This window comes from Lutra lutra, chromosome 16 (genome assembly GCF_902655055.1).
Source record: "Lutra lutra chromosome 16, mLutLut1.2, whole genome shotgun sequence".
In the NCBI taxonomy this organism is placed as follows: domain Eukaryota; kingdom Metazoa; phylum Chordata; class Mammalia; order Carnivora; family Mustelidae; genus Lutra; species Lutra lutra.
Genome location: NC_062293.1, coordinates 5,579,909 through 5,598,807, shown reverse-complemented (window position 1 = coordinate 5,598,807; position 18,899 = coordinate 5,579,909). Strand labels below are relative to the sequence as shown.

Genomic DNA, 18,899 nt, shown 5'->3' with positions numbered 1-18,899 from the left:
GATGTGGGACTCGATCCCAGGACCCTGGGATCCTGACCTGAGCCGCAGGCAGAGGCTTTAACCCACTGAAAGGCAGACGCTTAACGACTGAGCCACCCAGGCACCCCGAGCCTCCGTTGCTTTTAAAAAGAAAAAAAAAAAGGTAAAGCATCTGGCTGGCATCCTTTGCCGTGCTCTGATCTAGCTCTACAGGTTCCGTATCCCCTGGAGTGGGAGGCAGCGGGCAGGGAGCGCTGAGTGAGAACAACAAAAAACCTTCCCGAAGATGGTTTATCAGTTCAAGTCTGTCGTATATACATCCATACTTTTTAAGCCTGTAATTCCACTCCTGGGACACCTACCTAAGAAAATAGTGAGTTGTAGGCAAAGATAGGAGGGGTCCGAGGAAGGTCATCAATGCAGCTGGCGGTGGTGAGCCCTATAGAAATAGGAAGTGCTCACCAACAAAAGCCTGGTGGGTTTGGACGCCTGGACATAGGGAACATTCCTTAGCTGTCTGTTTTTTGTTTTCTGGGGTTTTTTTTTTTGTTTTTTTTTTTTTTTTTTTAAGATTGATTTATTTGAGAGGGAGATTGAGAACTTGTGCAGGGGGTTGGGGGTGGGGCAAAGGGAGAAGGAGGGAGAGAGAATCCCAAGCAGACCACCGGCTGAGTGCAGGGCCCCACACAGGGTGATCTTGAGATTGAGACTCTAGCCAACATTAAGAGTCAGACGTGTAGGGGCGCCTGGGTGGCTCAGTGGGTTAAAGCCTCCGCCTTCGGCTCAGGTCATGGTCTCAGGGTCCTGGGATCAAGCCCCGCATCGGGTTCTCTCTGCTCGGCAGGGAGCCGCTTCCTCCTCTCTCTCTGCTTGCCTCTCTACTTGTGATCTCTCTCTGTCAAATAAATAAATAAAATCTTTAAAAAAAAAAAAAGAGTCAGACGTGTAACAGACTGACCCCCCTCCCCCCGCCCGCCAGCCATTTAAAACTCACTTGGGTGCTTTGGATGACTCGGGCTGGCTGCACACGGGCAGACAGGCTACATAGCTCTGTGCATATGCACACAGCTGTGGGGCACGACCCCAGTCCGCTCTCTGTGTTAAGTGTAGACACACCAGTGTATGGTCACAACACAAGAAAGACTCACAGACACCAAGATGCTAGCAAGGGTCACTTCCAGTCGTGGGAGCACGGGTGATTATTTTTCAAACTCCTTTCTATGTTCCAAGTTGTCTGCAATGTGTGTTCTGTAGTAAGAAATGAGCAAAAGTGTGTGTCTGCAACACAACTCCAGAAGCTTCTCTGGAAGGGTAGTGGAGAATGGACGGTAGCAAAGGTACCGGTGTTCAGAGCTGGAGGAGCCTCGGACGGCCGAGGGCCAGGAAAGGCTGCTGTGGGTCCTGCCCGCCCACAGGGACTGGCCCAGAGCTGCGGCACAGCTAGGCTAACTGAGCTGTTTGGTCCTCCACTGTGCCAGTCCCCAGAGCTACCCTCGCCCCCACACCCCCGCAGGAAGACTGGGTCGGTCACTCACACTGTGGGCGGTGGAGGAACCAGGTCCGAGTTCCTGGCGAGCATCAAGTGGCCAGTGTGGTGTCAGGGGAGAGTGTCCCGGGGATGGCCGGGACAGGCCAAGGACTGGGTCAGAAATAGGTCCGGGATTGGCTCTGCACTCAGGTGTCTGGGTAGGAACCCAAACATGACTGACTTCGTGCTCCTACCTGCTGGGGGGTTCTGTGCTGCAGCTCCCCTGTCCCGCGCCGGCTCTCCAGCCGCATGGGTGAAGGGGACTTGTCTGCAGGTCCGTGCCGAGCTGGTTCTCATTACAGACGGTGGAGCACGGCTTCCCACACCAGCCCAGCGCCCTCGGCTATAGCCAGTCTCTGCGCATCCTGGCCATTGGCACCCGCTCCGGAGCTGTCAAACTGTATCCTTTCTGTTCCCCCAGCTCCCAGCTGGCGGGGCCCTAGAAGGGGCAGGGGCCCTGGCATTGGTGGGATTCAAACTAAAGCAAGTTGTAATGAGCCCGCCTGTTCCTGTTTGGTTTGTTTTGTTTTTCCCTTTCTCCCAGTTAGCACACTGATCCCAGGGTGGCCTTGGGGGAGAGGAGCAATGCTAAGGTTTCCAGATTCTGCCCCACCATGCACGCCCTCTGTGTCTGCACAGGCACACCAGAGAGAATGGACTTGTGGTGGGCACGGATAGTCCTTCTCTGGCCTGAGGCTGGACATGGTCCAATAGGGTCATCCTCCGTCCAAAGCATTGGTTCTGGAGCATTTCAGAAGCAAGCCCATAGTTCCAGGATGGAGGACCACTCACTGCTTGGGTCCTCTGGCTGGCCTGGACTACAAGTCCGAGAGCTCCCCAAACCTGACATCCCACCCGAGCCCCTAGAGTGAGCCAGGGTGGCACCTGGGAGAATTGGGAGGTGGGGGACCACCATGGAGAGCGCAGCCAGACCCTCCTTGGGGGAAGCTGTGACTCCCCCTGTTCTTCTGCATCAGGTCGAGCAGGGGAGGCGGGGGTGGGAGCTGCCCCCAGTGGGCTGGCCTAGGCTGTAGGTGGTGTGGAACTCTCTCTCAGCTGGTTAATCATTGCTGGGCCCCAGCCATATCCTGGTCACCAGTCCCTGGAGTGGGAACTCATGGCCAAAGCTGCTGGGGGCGGGCCCTGGGGGGAGGGGGTGCCCTGTCTCAGGTGCCACCTTGTGGTAGCTGATGGGTCTTTTGCGGCTCAGGTGGTGGGGGCAGGGGGGAAACTATAGCAAGCAGTGCGGCCCTTGCCAGGGTAAGGTGTGTCCCCCACCCCCCACCTGCCTGGCTGGAAAAGCTTCCCCTGATTGGAGCTGGCCCCTTGGTGTCACATCCCCACGGGCCACATCCCCTTCAGGCCAGGGCCCCTGCTGCCTCCACCCCCCACCCCAGGCTCCATCTTGCGGGGGGTGGGGTGAGGCTGTGTCGCTGAAGTATTTATATTCTTGCCACGCGGGCCCAGAGGTCCTGGCCCTTGAGCGGGAGTGGGTGGTATCCTGCGTTCTGGAGCTTTCCTGAGCCCACTGCCCGTAGCTATGGCGCCCCAGGGGTGGAGTTCATGGGGCTGCATCGGGAGACCAACGCTGTGGTACAGATCCACTTCCTACCTGGCCAGGTGAGGGGACCTCCACGCCCCCTTCCTCACACGTCACCTGGTAGGGGTGTACAGGGGCATTTGGTGGCCCTGGGTTTGGGTCTGCTAGGAGGGCTGGGAACCTCTCCCCTTTCCCCAGCTTTGGGTTCGTGGACCACCCAAAGAGTTGCCAGGGGTCTTTTGGTTCTGGGCTCTCTGAATCAACCGGCACGGGGTGGGTGAGAGGCCGCGGTGAATGCTGGCCCCTCCATAGTGAATGAGACGGCGCGCTCCGGGTTCCTGTGCCATCCCCTCCCTAGTGCCAGCTGGTCACCCTGCTGGATGACAACAGTCTGCACTTGTGGAGCCTAAAGGTCAAAGGAGGCGTGTCAGAGCTGCAGGAAGATGGGAGTTTCACGCTGCGTGGTCCCCCGGGGTAAGGACTCGGTGCCCGTCCCCTCCCTTCCAGCCTGTCCTGCCCGCCCAGCTCCAGGGTGGGATCTCCCTTTGAAGGTCCTGTGGCACTCTGGGTGGGCCCAGCAGTGGTTTGAGCCGAGGCAGCCCCTCCTGTGGGTGTTCTGTTGGCGCGGGTGGGGCTGCAGCCTGGCTCCCTCCATCCCCACACAGCGTCTACACAGGAGGCTCTGGAAGGGCTGTTCTGCCTCCCAGCCCAAGCCCAAGCCCTCCACCATCTGTCTTCTTGGGAGAAAGTAATCACTATATTTATCCTGGCCCCAGACAACCATTAAAGGACCCCATTAAAGGACCTCACAGGCCTGCTTTCCCTAGGCATGGCCTGTGCTGGGGCCTCCCCTGCCAGGGTAGCAGCCGGCTCACTGGCGGCCGTTCCATCCTCAGGGCTGCCCCCAGTGCCACACAGATCACTGTGGTCCTGCCACACTCCTCCCGCGAGCTCCTCTATCTGGGCACTGAGAGCGGGAACGTGTTCGTGGTACAGCTGCCGGCCTTCCGCACGCTGGAGGACCAGACCATCAGCTCAGACGCCGTGCTCCAGCGGTGAGTCTCCGACACCTGCCACTAGGAAGCCATCCGCTCCGGCCAGCCAGGGCCTTCTCCCTTCCGTGCCAGTAATGTCTCGGGCCTCTAATTTCTCTCCTGGGAAGCCTATAGGGATGGAGGAGAGACTCTCAGCTCCCCACCTGGCCCCTAAGTGGAGACTCTGACTCTACCATGTGTCAGCGTCACAGCGCTTTCCAAAGGTCTGGGGGATAATTTGTCATTTCATTTAGAGGTGAAGGAAATGAGGCTCCTCACATTTGTTGCACCTGCACCAGTTCTTAGTCTGGTGTTCTTCGCGCTGCTGCTGTGAATTTCAAAACCCCGGGGGCTCCTTGCCGGGCAAATGGGGCCCAGACCTCACTGTGTCAGGAGGGGCAACTTCTGGGGAGGCGTAGGCTTTGGAGTCTGCTGCTTTCATTTGCATGCAGGCCCCGTGGCCTAATCCTGGACAGCCATGACCCTGTAGGCTTCTTCAGATGATCCCGGAGGCTTTGTCCTGTGATGATGATGTCTGCAACAGAGAGGGTGTCAGAGCAGGTCTGGGTGTGAAGAGCGGGGGCTGGGGCCCAAAGGAGGAAGAGATGAAGGGTTAGCCATGGTGGAATGTTCTGCAGTTTCACGGGATGGAGAGGAGGCCAGGGTCCTCCGAGGGGAAGCTGCTTCAGGTTTGAGCCTGTGGGACCCCGTTCCTTCCAGTGCAGGCTTTAGGCTTCCAACTCTCTCCAAAGGGCTCTTTGTCCAGGCTGGGGTGGGAGGCTTCCTGCTTGGGGCTGGGTCTCTCCAAGCACACACCTGTGTGTTTCCGCCCAGCAGGGTAGAGTCAGGCCAGCCAGGCGGTGGTCAGAGCAGAGCTATCTGCAGGTCAGCGGGCATGGCAGCTTGGGTAGGCCTGCGGGAGGCGCGGCTCCTCAGGTGGCCATGCCCATGCCCACCTCACTCTGCTGGTAGGAGTCTGACTGGGGGCCTCCCCCAGTCTGAATGCCCTGGGAACCCCCTACTGCCAGTCTGAATCCTTGTTCTAAATGAAAAGAGGTTTGGCTTGCTTGGGCTCCTAGAAACGCCCTGGGGGTGCAGGCTGTTTGCCTAGCCTTCTCTGGTCTGAGGTGTTGGCTGGGTCCTGTGCCTGCCACCTCGCATCCTCTGTTGGCTGCAGCAGCTCCGGACCTCACATCAGCATTCCAGGCCCAGAGAAGAAGGAGGGGGTCAAGGCTCAAGGCCAGTCCCACTCATGTAGAGAGTTTTGTTTAGTGGGTTTTAAAAACTTCTCTTATTATGAAACACCACCGCTACGCAGAAATGCACTAGGCTTTGCCACCCGCTCCCTGGAGCCCCCACACACGCGTCCCAGTCCTGAGCCCCTCCCTCCCTGGAGGTCACTGCCTTCTCCTTCCTTGTAACCCCTCCCCACGGGTTTGCATCCTTAAGTTTCTGTCCTCACTGTCCTGTCCTGTGCTCGGCTCCCCGCTCAGCGGCGTGGCCTCGCGATCCTGCTGCACTGCCGCATCCACGCGGTGGGCACCTGTGCCCTGGGGTCGGTCCCGGCCGCCGGCGGCAGCAACACCATGGCCTCACCGCGCTTCCGTCCACCAGGTTGCCCGAAGAGGCCCGCCAGCGGCGGGTGTTTGAGATGGTGGAAGCTCTGCAGGAGCACCCCCGCGACCCCGACCGGGTTCTCATCGGCTACAGCCGGGGCCTCGTTGTCGTCTGGGACCTGCGGGCCAGCCGCGTGCTCTGCCATTTCCTCAGCAGCCAGGTAGGCCATGCGGGCGGTGGGGGCGGGGCGGGCAGGGGCCGTGCCGCCCTCCCAGACAGCCCTGTGCTGAGGCCTGAGGGTGCCTGATCCCGGCCTGCGCCCTCTCCCTCTCCTCCCCTGCAGCAACTGGAGAATGTCTGCTGGCAGCGGGACGGCCACGTGATTGTCAGCTGCCACTCCGATGGCAGCTACTGCCAGTGGCCCGTTTCCGGGGATGCCCCACAGCCAGAGCCTCTGCGCAGCTGCACGCCTTACGGTCAGTGCTCCGCCCGCCTCGTGGGGCAAGCCCTGACCTGTCACCGGGACCCCCATCCGCTGGCAAAGCCGTGTCCTCTGCTCCCGGTCTGTCCTTCCAAGTTTGGGGTGCAGGCGCTCCCCTCCTAGCAGCAAAGCTGGGGCCCCAAGAAGTGAAGGCTTTGTCCAGAGCCACGCGGTGGGTTCTCCACTGCTGTTTGTGGCTCTGTCGGGGGACAGCTCAGGGAGGGACTTCTGAGCACAGGTCTGCTGTGCAGGGGTGGGCATGAAGTGTTTGTGCCCTACGGACCCTGGAGCGGACAGCCCAGTTCAGGCTGGTTCCTTTATTGGGGCGCCTGGGGGACTCAGTTTAAGCACCAGCTCTTGATCTCAGCTCAGGTCTTGGTCTCAGGGTCGTAAGTTCAGGTCCCATGTTGGGCTTCAGTGTGGGACCTACTTTAAAAAAAAAAAAAAAAAAGTCAATATGAGACTCTATAAAGAGTTTCTGCAAGCTGGTTCCTTTTCTTGTAGGTCCTTTTCCTTGCAAAGCCATTACCAAAATCTTCTGGCTGACCACCAAGCAGGGGTAGGTATCCATGCTCTGTCCTTGTTCCGGTCTGCAGGCTTCCTGGGGGGCTGCTCTGGCCTCTGCCGGCGGCAGGCAGCATCTAGGGACTGCCTTAGGGTCCCGCATGGCAGCAGAGGGAGAGCAGGCCATTCATTACTTCTCATGGCTAATTCCTGAGCAAACATTCTTGACCTTTCCCTCCACCCTCCCAGAGCGATGATTCAGATTAGCAGGGTCCAAACTCTGTTGTAGCAGGAGACCTGTTTTTTCAGGCAGAGACATACAGGGAGATCCCACACACAAGCAGCCGTGGGAGCGGGTGGGGGGCCCTGCCTGAGGCAGAGGCTCGGGAGCCACACTTCACGCCCAAGTTCTCCTGGGTTATTGCGATCAGGAAGTCATGGGGGTCCACCCCACCCCTCACGGGGACCTTGAGTGAGTGCTGACCTCGAGACTGGCCTCCCTCCCGGTCCTGCCCCTTCGGTCCCAGGACAGTCCAAGCTGCTAGCTCAGCCGGGGGCTCTCTGAGCTCGTGTTTGGGAGTCCCAGCCCGTGGTTCTTCTGTGCCGGCCAGGTTGCCCTTCACCATCTTCCAGGGCGGCATGCCTCGGGCCAGCTACGGGGACCGCCACTGCATCTCGGTGATCCACGATGGCCAGCAGACTGCCTTCGACTTCACCTCCCGCGTCATCGACTTCACTGTCCTCACTGAGGCAGACCCTGCGGCGGGTAGGCTGGCATCGGGGATGGGTGTGGAGGGCTGGTCTCCAGGAGGTGCAGGGATGTGGCCCGCCTATTCTCAAGCCTGCCGCTGCCTGAGTCCCTCACCCCTACTGCACCCCTCTTGGGGCCTTTACCACACACACACAAACACACACACACACCACCAGCCTGTGGCTTCGTCCTTGCTGGCCACACCTCGCACCCACCCTGAGCTCTTTTTGCCCTCGCCTGGCTCTGATGGGACTTAGCCTGAAGAGGGCAGGTCTGGCCTATTGGGTTGAATAGCACCCAGCTGAGAGGCAAGGAGATCCTGGCTTGGACTCGTGAAGTCCTCCCTTTCGTGGGGTGGACAAGACAGCAGAAGCCAAGATAGCAGAGCCCTGTGTCAGTCTCATGAACTGGTGACAGGCAAGACTGGAAAGGGCTGATGTGAAAATCTGGAGAGGAGGCCGGTCAGGGTGCACCTCCCCTCCACATGAGTCTGGCCTGATGAGGCCAAGGCCTCCAGGTAAGGGGTTGGGTCTGCTCAGGACACACTGGCCCATTTGGAGGGAGACTCGAACCTGCTTTTCCTCCTTCCCAGCCCCTTCCCTCCACACACCTGATGGGGGGTGCTAGGAGTAGGGTCCATTCTTTTGGGTTTTCTACAGAGTCGATCCCGTCATATGTGAATAAAGACAACGTTATATTTTTCTTTCTAAGCTGTATACCTTTTATTTCCTTATCTTGCCTTATTACATCGGCTAGGGCTTGTGGAGAAGCCGAGTGAGGGGCCCTCTGCCTTATTCTTGATCTCAGTGGGAAAGCTTCCCGTTTCTTACCATCAAGTTACGCAAGCTGTAGCTTCGTTGTAGGTGATCTCCACCAAGTTGACAAGTTCTCCTCCTCCTAGCTTAGTGAGAGCTTATCATAAACCGGTGTTAGGGCTGTCGGATGCTTTCCCTGCATATACCGATACGATCCTGTGTCCCTTTAGCCTATGCGTGGTGGCTTCCGTTCATTGATGTTCACACATTGAGGTCGCCTCGTGCACCTGCGATGAGTCCCGCTTGGTCGGTCATGGGGTGTCATTCTGTACTCTGTTGGATCTGGAGCTTGTTTTTAAAATGCACGTTCTCGGGGCGCCTGGGTGGTTCAGTGGGTTAAGCCGCTGCCTTCGGCTCAGGTCATGATCCCAGGTCCTGGGTTCAAGCCCCGCATCGGGCTTTCTGCTCAGCGGGGAGTCTGCTTCCTCCTCTCTCTCTGCCTGCCTCTCTGCCTGCCTCTCTGCCTACTTGTGATTTCTCTCTGTCAAATAAATAAATAAAATCTTAAAAAAAAAAAGTTTAAAATGCACGTTCTCTGAGTATAACCCTAGAGCTTCAGATTCTGCAGGGCTGGGCGGGAGAAACTGCTTCCCGAGGCTCCCGAGGCTCCTGACACTACCACCTCTGTCCCCACCTGTCCCCTAGCCTTTGACGACCCCTGTGCCCTGGTGGTTCTGGCCGAGGAGGAGCTGGTGGTGATTGACCTGCAGGCGGCTGGTTGGCCCCCCGTGCAGCCTCCCTACCTGGCCTCCCTGCACTGCTCTGCCATCACCTGCTCCCACCACGTCTCCAACATCCCCCTGAAGCTGTGGGAGCGCATCGTTGCTGTGGGCAGCCAGCAGCACACGCACTTCTCCACCATGGTAGGTCCGACACGAGCCCCGGCCCTGCCTCAGGTCAAGTTCGCCCACGGACTTCTGGTCTCCTTCTTCAGGAGTGGCCCATTGATGGTGGCACCAGTCTGGCCCCAGCCCCTCCCCAGAGGGACCTGCTGCTCACGGGGTAGGCAACGTCATGGCATCTTCCTGCCAAGTAGACTGTGCGGGGTGGGAGCAGAGCAGGGTGCGGGCCAGTCCTAGCAGCCCCCCGGCCCCGCCTCCCCTGTGACTGGCAGGTGGACTCCGCCCACAGGCACGAGGACGGCACGGTGCGGTTCTGGGACGCCTCCGGCGTGTGCTTACGACTCCTCTACAAGCTGAGCACGGTCCGGGTGTTCCTCACCGACACAGACCCCAGCGACAGCCTCAATGTCCAGGGCGAGGAGGAGTGGCCCCCACTCCGCAAGGTGAGGCCAGGAGCCTGGAAACCAGGGAGGGCAAGGACGGACTGGGTGTGGTACTTTCAGTCACCTGCGGCCCTCCCCTCCATCGTCAGGTGGGCTCCTTCGACCCCTACAGTGATGATCCCAGGCTGGGCATCCAGAAGATCTTCCTCTGCAAATACAGCGGCTACCTGGCTGTGGCCGGCACGGCGGGGCAGGTGAGAAAGCTGGGGTGGGGGCGAGGCAGCTAGGAGGAGTGGGCAGGTGACTTTGGGCAGTGTCCAGGGGTTAGAGGGCGGCAAGGACAGGAGCCAGTCTCCTGAGCGCCCATGGATGGTATCACCGAGATTGTCATCTGTCCCTGTGGCTTGGGGCTTCTCCCAGTGGGGAGGGATTGCCTCGTCCCCATAGAGACAGGCCTGTGGGATGACCGACTCTCCTCCTCCTGAAGCCAGGATTCAGGGCCAAGGGTTGGACAGAGGCCTTCTGGCTGTCCTCGGACCCCGGGACTGGCCGTGGGTCCCGGGTCCTTCGTTCTCCACCTTCAGGGTCCCTGCGGTCCCAGGGTTCCTTGGCGCCGGAAGTTGCTCAGCCCACCTGCCCTCCTCCCCAGGTGCTGGTGCTGGAGCTGAACGACGAGGAGGCGGAGCACAGCGTGGCGCAGGTGGAGGCCGACCTGCTGCAGGACCAGGAGGGCTACCGCTGGAAGGGGCATGAGCGCCTGTGCGCCCGGCCAGGGCCCGTGCGTTTTGAGCCCGGCTTCCAGCCCTTTGTGCTGGTACAGTGCCAGCCCCCGGCTGTGGTCACCTCCTTGGCCTTGCACTCCGAGTGGCGGCTTGTGGCCTTCGGCACGAGCCATGGTTTTGGCCTCTTTGACCACCAGCAGCGGCGGCAGGTCTTTGTCAAGTGAGCAGCCTCCCCAGGGCGTCTGGGGCCTGGAGCTAGGGTTGTCACTGGGCTCTTACCCCTGGGCCCTGGCAGCGCGGGTGACCGGATGTGTCGTCCCCCCACCCCGGCCCCCAGATGCACGCTGCACCCCAGTGACCAGCTAGCTTTGGAGGGCCCACTGTCCCGTGTGAAGTCCCTGAAGAAGTCCCTGCGCCAGTCCTTCCGCCGGATACGTCGGAGTCGGGTGTCCAGCCGGAAGCGGCGGCCAGCTGGTCCCTCTGGAGAGGTGAGGCCAAGACTGGCCGCGAGCCCGGGAGAGCTCTGAGCAGTCCGCAGCGGGTCCACACTAGCCCCGTCTCCCCCACTCACTGTGGCCACGCTGAGGAGGTTCCCGCCCTGCCGCCCTGCCCGCCAGCCCTGTGGCCTTGGCTACACCGCATGTCTGTGCCTCACCTTCCCCAAGCGTAAAGAGCCAGGCCCTCAGGAGACACCAGACGGGTGGTGGTGTGATGGGTTGGTGGTGAGCAATCCCGTGTCCCCAGAATGGGGAGACTGGAGCCCCCGCTCAGTCCTGGCCCCACCCGCTGCAGGGACAGGAGGGGGCGGCCAGGCCCGAGCGCGCGGGGGTGCAGAGCATGGAGCTGGCTCCGGTGCAGCGCAGGATCGAGGCCCGCTCGGCGGAGGATTCCTTCACGGGATTCGTCCGGACCCTCTACTTTGCTGACACCTACCTGAGGGACAGTGAGTGGCCAGCCTGAGGTGGGGAGTCCAGGAGAGCACGGCCTTGGCCCAAGGGCATGTTGGAGGCTCCTGCCCGCCCTGGCTGGGAGGACCCTAAGAGGGGCTTCCACTTGGGAGCACGGAGAGACGGGACCCCCTGCCTGTGTCTCCAAGGCAGATTGTACTGGCTTCGTACTCAGGCTCTGCCACGCTCTCGGAGTGTGACCTGGGACATGTCACGTTTCCCCTGTCACGTGCCTGCTGGGGTCCAGTGGGTTCTGCAGAAGCTCCCCTGTGGCCTCCTACCAGGGCAGGGATGGTGGGGCAGGGACGAGGGTCTTGAGGGTCAAGCTATCCTGGATTCAAGATGATCTGTTCATGGGGCCCCTGTTTGTCAGCCTTCCCAGCTTGGCCTTTCTACACCCCAGGGGGTAGGCAGGACCCACAGCCATTCCATTTTACAGGGGAGGAAACTGAGGCTTCCAGACTTTGCCAACTTGACCTTGGAGTCACACAGGTAGTGAGAGGCAAGGCCAGGACGTAAGCCCAGGTCACCGGGCTCCACCAGACCCGCAGAACCATGGGTTAGGTACAAACCTTTGCCTCTTGGCAGGCTCCCGCCACTGCCCCTCGCTGTGGGCCGGCACCAATGGGGGTACCGTCTACGCCTTCGCCCTGCGCGTGCCCCCCGCCGAGCGGAGAATGGACGAGCCTGTGCGGGCAGAGCAGGGTGAGTGCTGGGCAGAGGGAGAGCAGAGGGTGCTCCTCTGCCTAGGTTTGGGGTGGGGCGGCACCTCTAGCCTTGCCCTGTGCCCAACCCTCACCCACCACTTGCCTCTTGCCCTGTAGCCAAGGAGATCCAGCTGATGCACCGAGCGCCCGTGGTGGGCATCCTGGTGCTGGACGGACACAGCGTGCCCCTTCCCGAGCCCCTGGAGGTGGCTCATGACTTGTCGAAGAGCCCAGACATGCAGGGAGGCCACCAGCTGCTCGTGGTGTCAGAGGAGCAGTTCAAGGTGCTGCTCGGGTACAGGCGGGCCCCCTGGGAATCCTGGGGGCATCTGGGGAGCTCAGAGGACGGGCTGGTTGTGGTTCCTGCAGTGGACGTGTGCAAGGCCACCGAGGCACAGAAGAAGGGGGCTCCAGGGTCAGCGTGGGGGACACTGAAGCAGGACCTGTGTCTGTGGGAGGGACAGCGAGCACAGACATGGAAATGAGGCCCGGCCTCCTTGCGGTCCGAGTCCAGGGTCTGCAGCGCTGAGCGCCAAGGGGTGCCCAGAGAGGGGGCCGACTTCGCTGGGAAGGGTGGGGGGGCCGTCTGCCAGGGAGCCGGGCCGTGCAGCCACACCGGGCAGGAAAGCCAGAAATCCTCCCTTGGCTGGACGGCGCGCAGGGGGCCGTGGTTGGGCCAGGCTGCGAGCCGTGCCCTTGCCCCCAGGTGTTCACGCTGCCCAAGGTGAGCGCCAAGCTGAAGCTGAAGCTGACCGCCCTGGAGGGCTCGCGGGTGCGGCGGGTCAGCGCAGCCCACTTCGGCAGCTGCCGGGCCGAGGACTACGGGGAGCACCACCTGGCCGTGCTCACCAACCTGGGCGACGTGCAGGTGGTCTCGCTACCCTTGCTCAAGCCGCAGGTGCGGTACAGCTGCATCCGGCGCGAGGACGTCAGCGGCATCGCCTCTTGTGTCTTCACCAAATACGGCCAAGGTGGGCCCGGGGCGCGCGGCGGGGAACCTCTGCTGGGGGGTGTATGCGGTGTGGGGGTCCCACCGGGCAGCCAGGCCAGAGGTACCTCAGCTGAGGACTTCGAGGGAGGCCCCAGCCCCTCGTACCTCCTGCGGGGTTGGGGGGTGGGGGTGTCCCCTTGGCAGCTGCCAGGCCCAGGAACGGGGTGCGCCGGCCTTACCTGCCTGGCCTCTCCTCCTTCCCCCGCCCGCAGGCTTCTACCTGATCTCACCCTCAGAGTTCGAGCGCTTCTCTCTCTCCACCAAGTGGCTGGTTGAGCCCCGGTGTCTGGTGGATTCAGCAGAGACCAAGAGCCACAGCCACCCCCGCAACGGATCAGGCCCAGAGAAGGCCTTGGACCGAGCCAGGTCAGCAGGACAGGTGGCCTCAGGCTGGCGGCTGGCCAGAGATCCCTTCCCTGGTGAGCTAAGCCCACCCCCCACCCTCCTAGCTCTGGCTCCCCAGCACCCCCCACACCCTGTCGAAGGCGCCTCCCTCCCGTGCAGGTTGCCATCCCCGGCAAGGCTTGGTTCACCGCCCTGGCTCAGGGTGGGCCTAGTCAGCTGACCTCATTCTTCATAGGATCGGGGCTTTCTGAGCCAGAATGAGGAGCCTAGTCCCCCCCCCCACCCCCCCTCCATCCTCACCATCTCTCTCCCCACAGGAACTCAGGGAGCCAGAGTGACGGAGAGGGTAAGACGGGCTTCCCTGTGACCAGGGGTGTGGGGGGACAGAGGCATTGTAATACTCAGGCCCAGACCCAGACCGAAGAGGATGGAGGGGAACCCCAGGCCTGCAGGGGGTGTGCAGGCTGGGTGGAAACAGCATCCCTTCTGGTCCTGAGCTCTGGGCTCTGGCGCTCCCGCTCCAAGGGAGCTGGGGCAGAGAGGCCCCAGGGCTTGCCTGACTTGCCTCTGCCTTTCAGAGAGAAGGCCCCGCCGAGTGATGGAACATGCTCTGCTCAATGACGAGAGTGAGTTGGGGCAGGAGTTGGTGGGCTGCTGTGAGGAATGTCCCAAGGGAAGCATGGAAGGCCAGGGTAGAAGTGAGGGCCATTACCCTGAAGGGGCAGACCCATCCAACACCCACCAGTAGAACAGGGGAGAAACATTTGTGTCTGGCCCAGTCTCTGCTGGTGTCACCACGCCTCTGTCCCCCCCATCCTGCAGGGGTCCTGAAGGAGATCCAGAGCACACTGGAGGGAGACCGAGGGTGAGTCACTGCTCGGGCCTGTGAGATGGGCCCTGCGGTGCCAGGAGGTCTCTGGGAATGAGGGTGCTTGTCTGCCCTCCCCAAGGTTCCCATGGATGGTGACTGTCCTATCTCTGCCCCTGCAGGAGCTATGGCGATTGGCGTTCTCAGCGAGTGGCCGTGGGGTACAGTCTCAGCAATGGGGGAGGTAGGTAGGGGCTCTGGACACTGCTGCAGGGCTGGGGGGCAGCTGGGAAGGCCCGCCTCCTCACATGGAGGGAGAGGAGAAGGCACCCACACGGGTCCCCAGGGGTCCTGAAAACCTCTACCTCTGGGCTCCAGGTGGGGGACGGAGGCCACTGGCCTGCCCAGGAGGCTCTGAGCCATTGCTCTGTCTCCTTCCACAGCAGAGTGAGCAGGTCGTGGGTCCAGGCCACACCACGAACACACACTACTGAGGGCTCTTCCCCGGGCCCGGCCCCGCCTGCGAGGACCGCGCCCTGGGCTGTGCCAGGGGCTGGAGCCGACCCCAGTGTCAGGCCCACTGCTGCTCTTGGCCTTGGGAGAGGCGGGACCCCAGGGCTGTGGGGCTGCCCCTCCTGGGCCTTGTCTGTCTTGGTTCTCTTGTCAATGTTGCACAGTTTTTACTCCCTCCCCTTTTTGTAGTGGGCTGGGTTTTAAATTATAAATTTTAATTGCCTCTGGGTGAAAAAGAGTTTTTAATAAACACCTTATTACCTCTTCACCAGACTGGTCCAATGACTAATTTTTTTAGTTGTGGAGAAATTGTCAACGTAAACGGAAATGATTGTTAGCCAGTCCCTTGCCTTTGCCCCCGGGTCCCGTTGCTGGACCAGGCTGGTGGTCCAGGGAATCCCTTTTTTAAGCCGTTTGAGTCAGAGCAAGTGTGCTTGGTTGGGCCTGAGCACTGACTCCTCCGTGTGTGGGAATGAACGGCAAGAGGTAGCCGATGCGAGTCTGTGTGGCTGCTTCCCTGGGTCGGGGCTGAGGGAGTCCCCTTTGACTGGCCTCTCCTTGCCGTCAGAAGGGGAAGACACAGTATCTCAGACCCGGCGGCTTCTTCCAGACTCCAGGGAAGGATCATGAGCCACTATTGAGGTCAGAGGCCATACCCCGAGCTGAAGGGTCTTATCCCTAGATGAGGGGCCTGGATCACACTGCTGTTCTGGTCCTTATAAACCAGGCGTTTGGTCTACTTGATTCTACTTCACTTACCTGTCTTTGCTGAGCACCTACTGTATGCCAGGCACACTGGGTCAGAGGCAGCAGAGACCATGTGGTCCCTGCCCCGCGGGGGCTCCCCGTCCTGGCAAGGGCAGGAGGTCTTAGGATGCAGACAGTTGGGGGCCTGTGAGAGAGCTGCCAGGGAAGGTGATGTCAAGCTGGGTTAGGGACATAACTGGAGTGGGCTGGTGGGGGACCATTCTGCACAGAGGATAAAGGGGCCGGGGGCACTGGCGGAACCAGCCTGCTTGCTGTGGGAGGCGGAGGCGGGTGGGGGGTGTGTTGGCCGGAATTGTGCTGAAAATGAAGGCACTGCATGGCCAGGGCCAGACCAGGACCCCCTGGAGCGTGGGGAGGGCAGGGGCACTGCTGTGTGGCCCAGGAGCCCACTTGGCCTGTTGGGAGGACCTGGATGTGAGTGCACAGGGCAGAGGAGGGGCCAAGGTCCATGTCCCAGGACAGATGTGCTGGGGGGCGGGGCATCCCCCCCACTGCCCTCCAGCCAAGCATGGGCAGCTCGAGAGTCTCCGGGTTGTCCTTGGGCTGCTCTAGCTCCCCAACTCTCCTTAGAAGTGGGGTGGCACGGCAGTAGGAGCCCCAAAAGCTGTAAGGAATGCGGAGGAACAGTTCCCGAAGGGAAGGGGGACACAGACCCTGGTCCCAGAAATTGTGGGAAAGGGGGGCTGGGTAGATGGAAAGACAAAGCTACAGACAGGAGGGGACTGTGACAGCTGGCCCACTCGATGGGGAGACTCTGAGGGGCTTGAAGCAGGGAAGTGCCCTTGTGAAATGTTTATTTTCCAAAGACCCCTGGGGTTTAAATCCCAGCAAGTGGAACTCCTGTGACAGGCAAATTGCCTACCGCCTCTGCATCCTGCTTTCTTCTGGGGAATGGAACGATGACCTTGTCTTCTCGGGATCTGCTGTGAGGTGCACGAGAGTCCACGAGGTTTGCGGGGTCGTGATGGGGTGACCCTCTGGACAGGGTCAGGGCAAACATGTTAGGGCTTGATGCCCAGGATCTTGATGTGTATCATAAAAGAAACTAAGCTCTTTATACCTTGGGCCGGCAGCAGGTCCTCAGGCTGTAGGTCAGAGAGTAATGCACACAAAGTGGGTGCCAAGGAGGGAGAACCACCCCCCCGCAGAGGGCTGGACACACAACACACACACACACACAGCCTGCGGGACTGTGGTTTTCGAACCACCTGTTTGGAGGGACTTCCTGCGTGTTTTATCCTGTTAGCTGAATTAACACACAAATGGACAAGTGACGTGAAGTTTCCTGCCAAGAAACCAAGAATTGAAGAGCACGGTAACGACACAAGCGCCAAGAAATCAGAAGAAAATGGCAACACCAAGCGCCCCCAGGGTGCACAGAGTCTCACGGCCACAGCAAGAACCCAGCAAATCAGACTGAAGAGAAGCCAACCACCGCCGCACACGCACATCTGAAAATACCCAGACTCTGGAAACGGACTTCCATCCATGTTCATTGAGAATGAGCTATGCCTTAAGAACTCTGCTATGAAATAGTAGCTAGTGTTGGTGGCTTGCCTCTTTCCGTTCTAGAAAAACCTAATTGGGAGTGGGAGATCAGCAATTTGTACAGATAGGCATGCACAAGCTGAAGGGTTTGGCACAGTCTAGAAAGGGGATTATTATTACTTTTTAAAAATTTTATTTATTTGACAGCGAGAGAGGAAACACAAGCAGGGGGAGTGGGAGAGGGAGAAGCAGGCTTCCCGCTGAGCAGGGAGCCCGACATAGGGCTCGATCCCAGAACACTGGGATCATGACCTGAGCCCAAGGCAGACACTTAATTGAGCCCCCCAGACCCTCCCAGAAAGTGGATTAGTGGAAGCTGGGCTGGCACACAGAGAGGGGTTGGCCGTCCCTGCAGCCTCCATCCAGGGAGGGGTGCTGGTAGCGGCCGGTGGAGATTCCAAACGGTTGAGTTGACAGAACCTCTAGCAGGTGGAGGTGAGAGCGTGGCAGGGGTCACACCCCGACTCCAAGGCCCTTGCCAACCTTCCACAGGCAGCTGGACACCTAGTCTGGAGACTCAGATCTGAGGGTCTTCAGCATTGACAGGTAGGAAACTTAGTGCTCACTTAGACTTGGAGCACACCTGACGCTGACCCTGGTTTTGCCCGTGACCCACTGTGTGACCTTGGGTAGATGACATCACGCTTTAGTTTACTCATCTATAAAACAGGGCATAATAATAGGGCCTCCCTCAGAGGGTGGTAGGAATTAAATGAGAGTCTGTAAAATCGCACAGCACCTTAACACCCAAGCAAAGGAGGTGAAAGTTACCGTAGCTGCTCATAGGGCCAGGAGGGAGGGAGGGAGGAGCAGAACAGGTGCAGGGGGGGGGGGGGGGGGGGGCAAAGCAGGTGAAGGAATGGGTGGGGAAGGTAGGAGCCAGAGGCGAGAGCTGGGCTTGGTGGAAAGAGCTAGGCTTGGTGGAGAGGCAGGGAGGAGATCTCCTCTCCCCCTGCTGTCCTTTGTCGGGTTCCTGGGAGGCTGCTGGAGGTCACACATCAGGAGGTGGGCTGGGGGAACCAAGGCTGGCTGGTTCCAAAACCGGTTCCCAGCAGAAGCTAGATGGAGCAGAATAGCAGGTACCTAGGGTCCAGGGAGCTGGTTTTGCTGCCCAATTCCTCACTTACGGGCTGTGTGTCCTCAAGTCACTTATCCACTGAGCTGATTCCCCATCTGTAGGAGATCATATCCCTTTCCTAGGGTTTGGGGAGATTTGAATGAAAGCCTGCTTGGGGAGGGACCTGAGGCTTGCCACCCCCACACGGTTGAGTGAGCTACAGCCCTGGCCTGGATCAACCCGGAGGGGAAGAGGACACCAAGAAGGCGAGAGACTGGAGAGGGACACAGAGCTCTCTGCCTGCCCAAGAGCCTGCTGGATACATTGCAACGAACCAGAGAAAGTCTGGTTTGCTGCTGGTGGCGGTCGCTCACACCTATGCTCAAGGGGGCCTTGGAGCCAGACTGCCTGGGCTGGCATCTCATTTCTGACCCTCCCTGTGACACTCAGCTGTGTGCTTCAGTCGTATCAGCCGTAAAATGGGAATCCTTAGGGCACCCACCTCTTAGCGTGCTTTCAGGAAATAAACGACTCCGTAGGGCGTGTTTAGAATGCTGCCTGGCATATCAGCCCTGAAATGGTAGCTGTTTATTGGTACTGAGTCCAAGAGAGCTAAGGAAGGACTGGGTGTCCCTCCAAGCCCCCGGGATGATGGTCCAGATCGGTTCTTCTTCTTTTTTTTTTTTTAAGATTTTATTTACTTATTTGACAGAGAGAGAGATTACAAGTAGGTGGTGGGGGGGGCTGCCTCCTGGCGAGCAGGGACCCTTTGATGCAGGGCTCCATCCCAGGACCCTGAGATCATGACTTGAGCTGAAGGCAGAGCTTTAACCCACTGAGCCACCCAGGCGCCCCCAGATAGGTTCTTGAAGGAAGGCTCACCTCCTGCCCCCCTCCTGGGCAAGCAGTGAGACAGGAGCAAAGCATGCGGGTCCTCAGTTTGGCAGGGTGCCAGGCTGGCCTGGGTGGCAGCGACTCCCAGGCTGAATGGTTGGTTGCCCTGTCCCTGGCCTTTGTCCGATGCTGAAGCGTCTCCTCTTTCCTGGGCCGTCTGCCTTCCTTTGTTGGCTTAGGGGGTC

At 59.9% G+C, this 18,899-nt stretch overlaps 1 protein-coding gene across 3 annotated transcripts in view; it reads left to right on the top strand.

Moving 5' to 3' along the window:
- Positions 1-14,715, top strand: part of LLGL2 (LLGL scribble cell polarity complex component 2) — a 34,766-nt gene extending 20,051 nt beyond the window's left edge. For 2 of the 3 annotated variants that reach the window (XM_047709038.1, XM_047709039.1), the window contains exons 3-26: positions 1,810-1,907; positions 3,046-3,127; positions 3,406-3,521; positions 3,944-4,102; positions 5,696-5,858; positions 5,982-6,114; positions 6,624-6,678; positions 7,235-7,389; positions 8,835-9,052; positions 9,124-9,191; positions 9,321-9,474; positions 9,564-9,668; positions 10,064-10,356; positions 10,474-10,624; positions 10,929-11,079; positions 11,672-11,788; positions 11,908-12,074; positions 12,497-12,761; positions 12,994-13,147; positions 13,444-13,472; positions 13,705-13,752; positions 13,949-13,991; positions 14,117-14,178; positions 14,378-14,715. In XM_047709038.1, the coding sequence (XP_047564994.1) occupies positions 1,810-1,907; positions 3,046-3,127; positions 3,406-3,521; positions 3,944-4,102; positions 5,696-5,858; positions 5,982-6,114; positions 6,624-6,678; positions 7,235-7,389; positions 8,835-9,052; positions 9,124-9,191; positions 9,321-9,474; positions 9,564-9,668; positions 10,064-10,356; positions 10,474-10,624; positions 10,929-11,079; positions 11,672-11,788; positions 11,908-12,074; positions 12,497-12,761; positions 12,994-13,147; positions 13,444-13,472; positions 13,705-13,752; positions 13,949-13,991; positions 14,117-14,178; positions 14,378-14,385 (2,994 nt within the window). In that variant the 3' untranslated portion in view covers positions 14,386-14,715. The remainder of the gene's footprint in view (positions 1-1,809; positions 1,908-3,045; positions 3,128-3,405; positions 3,522-3,943; positions 4,103-5,695; positions 5,859-5,981; positions 6,115-6,623; positions 6,679-7,234; positions 7,390-8,834; positions 9,053-9,123; positions 9,192-9,320; positions 9,475-9,563; positions 9,669-10,063; positions 10,357-10,473; positions 10,625-10,928; positions 11,080-11,671; positions 11,789-11,907; positions 12,075-12,496; positions 12,762-12,993; positions 13,148-13,443; positions 13,473-13,704; positions 13,753-13,948; positions 13,992-14,116; positions 14,179-14,377) is intronic. The other variant, XM_047709040.1, reaches the window with a different exon arrangement.
- The last annotated feature ends 4,184 nt before the right edge of the window (positions 14,716-18,899 follow it).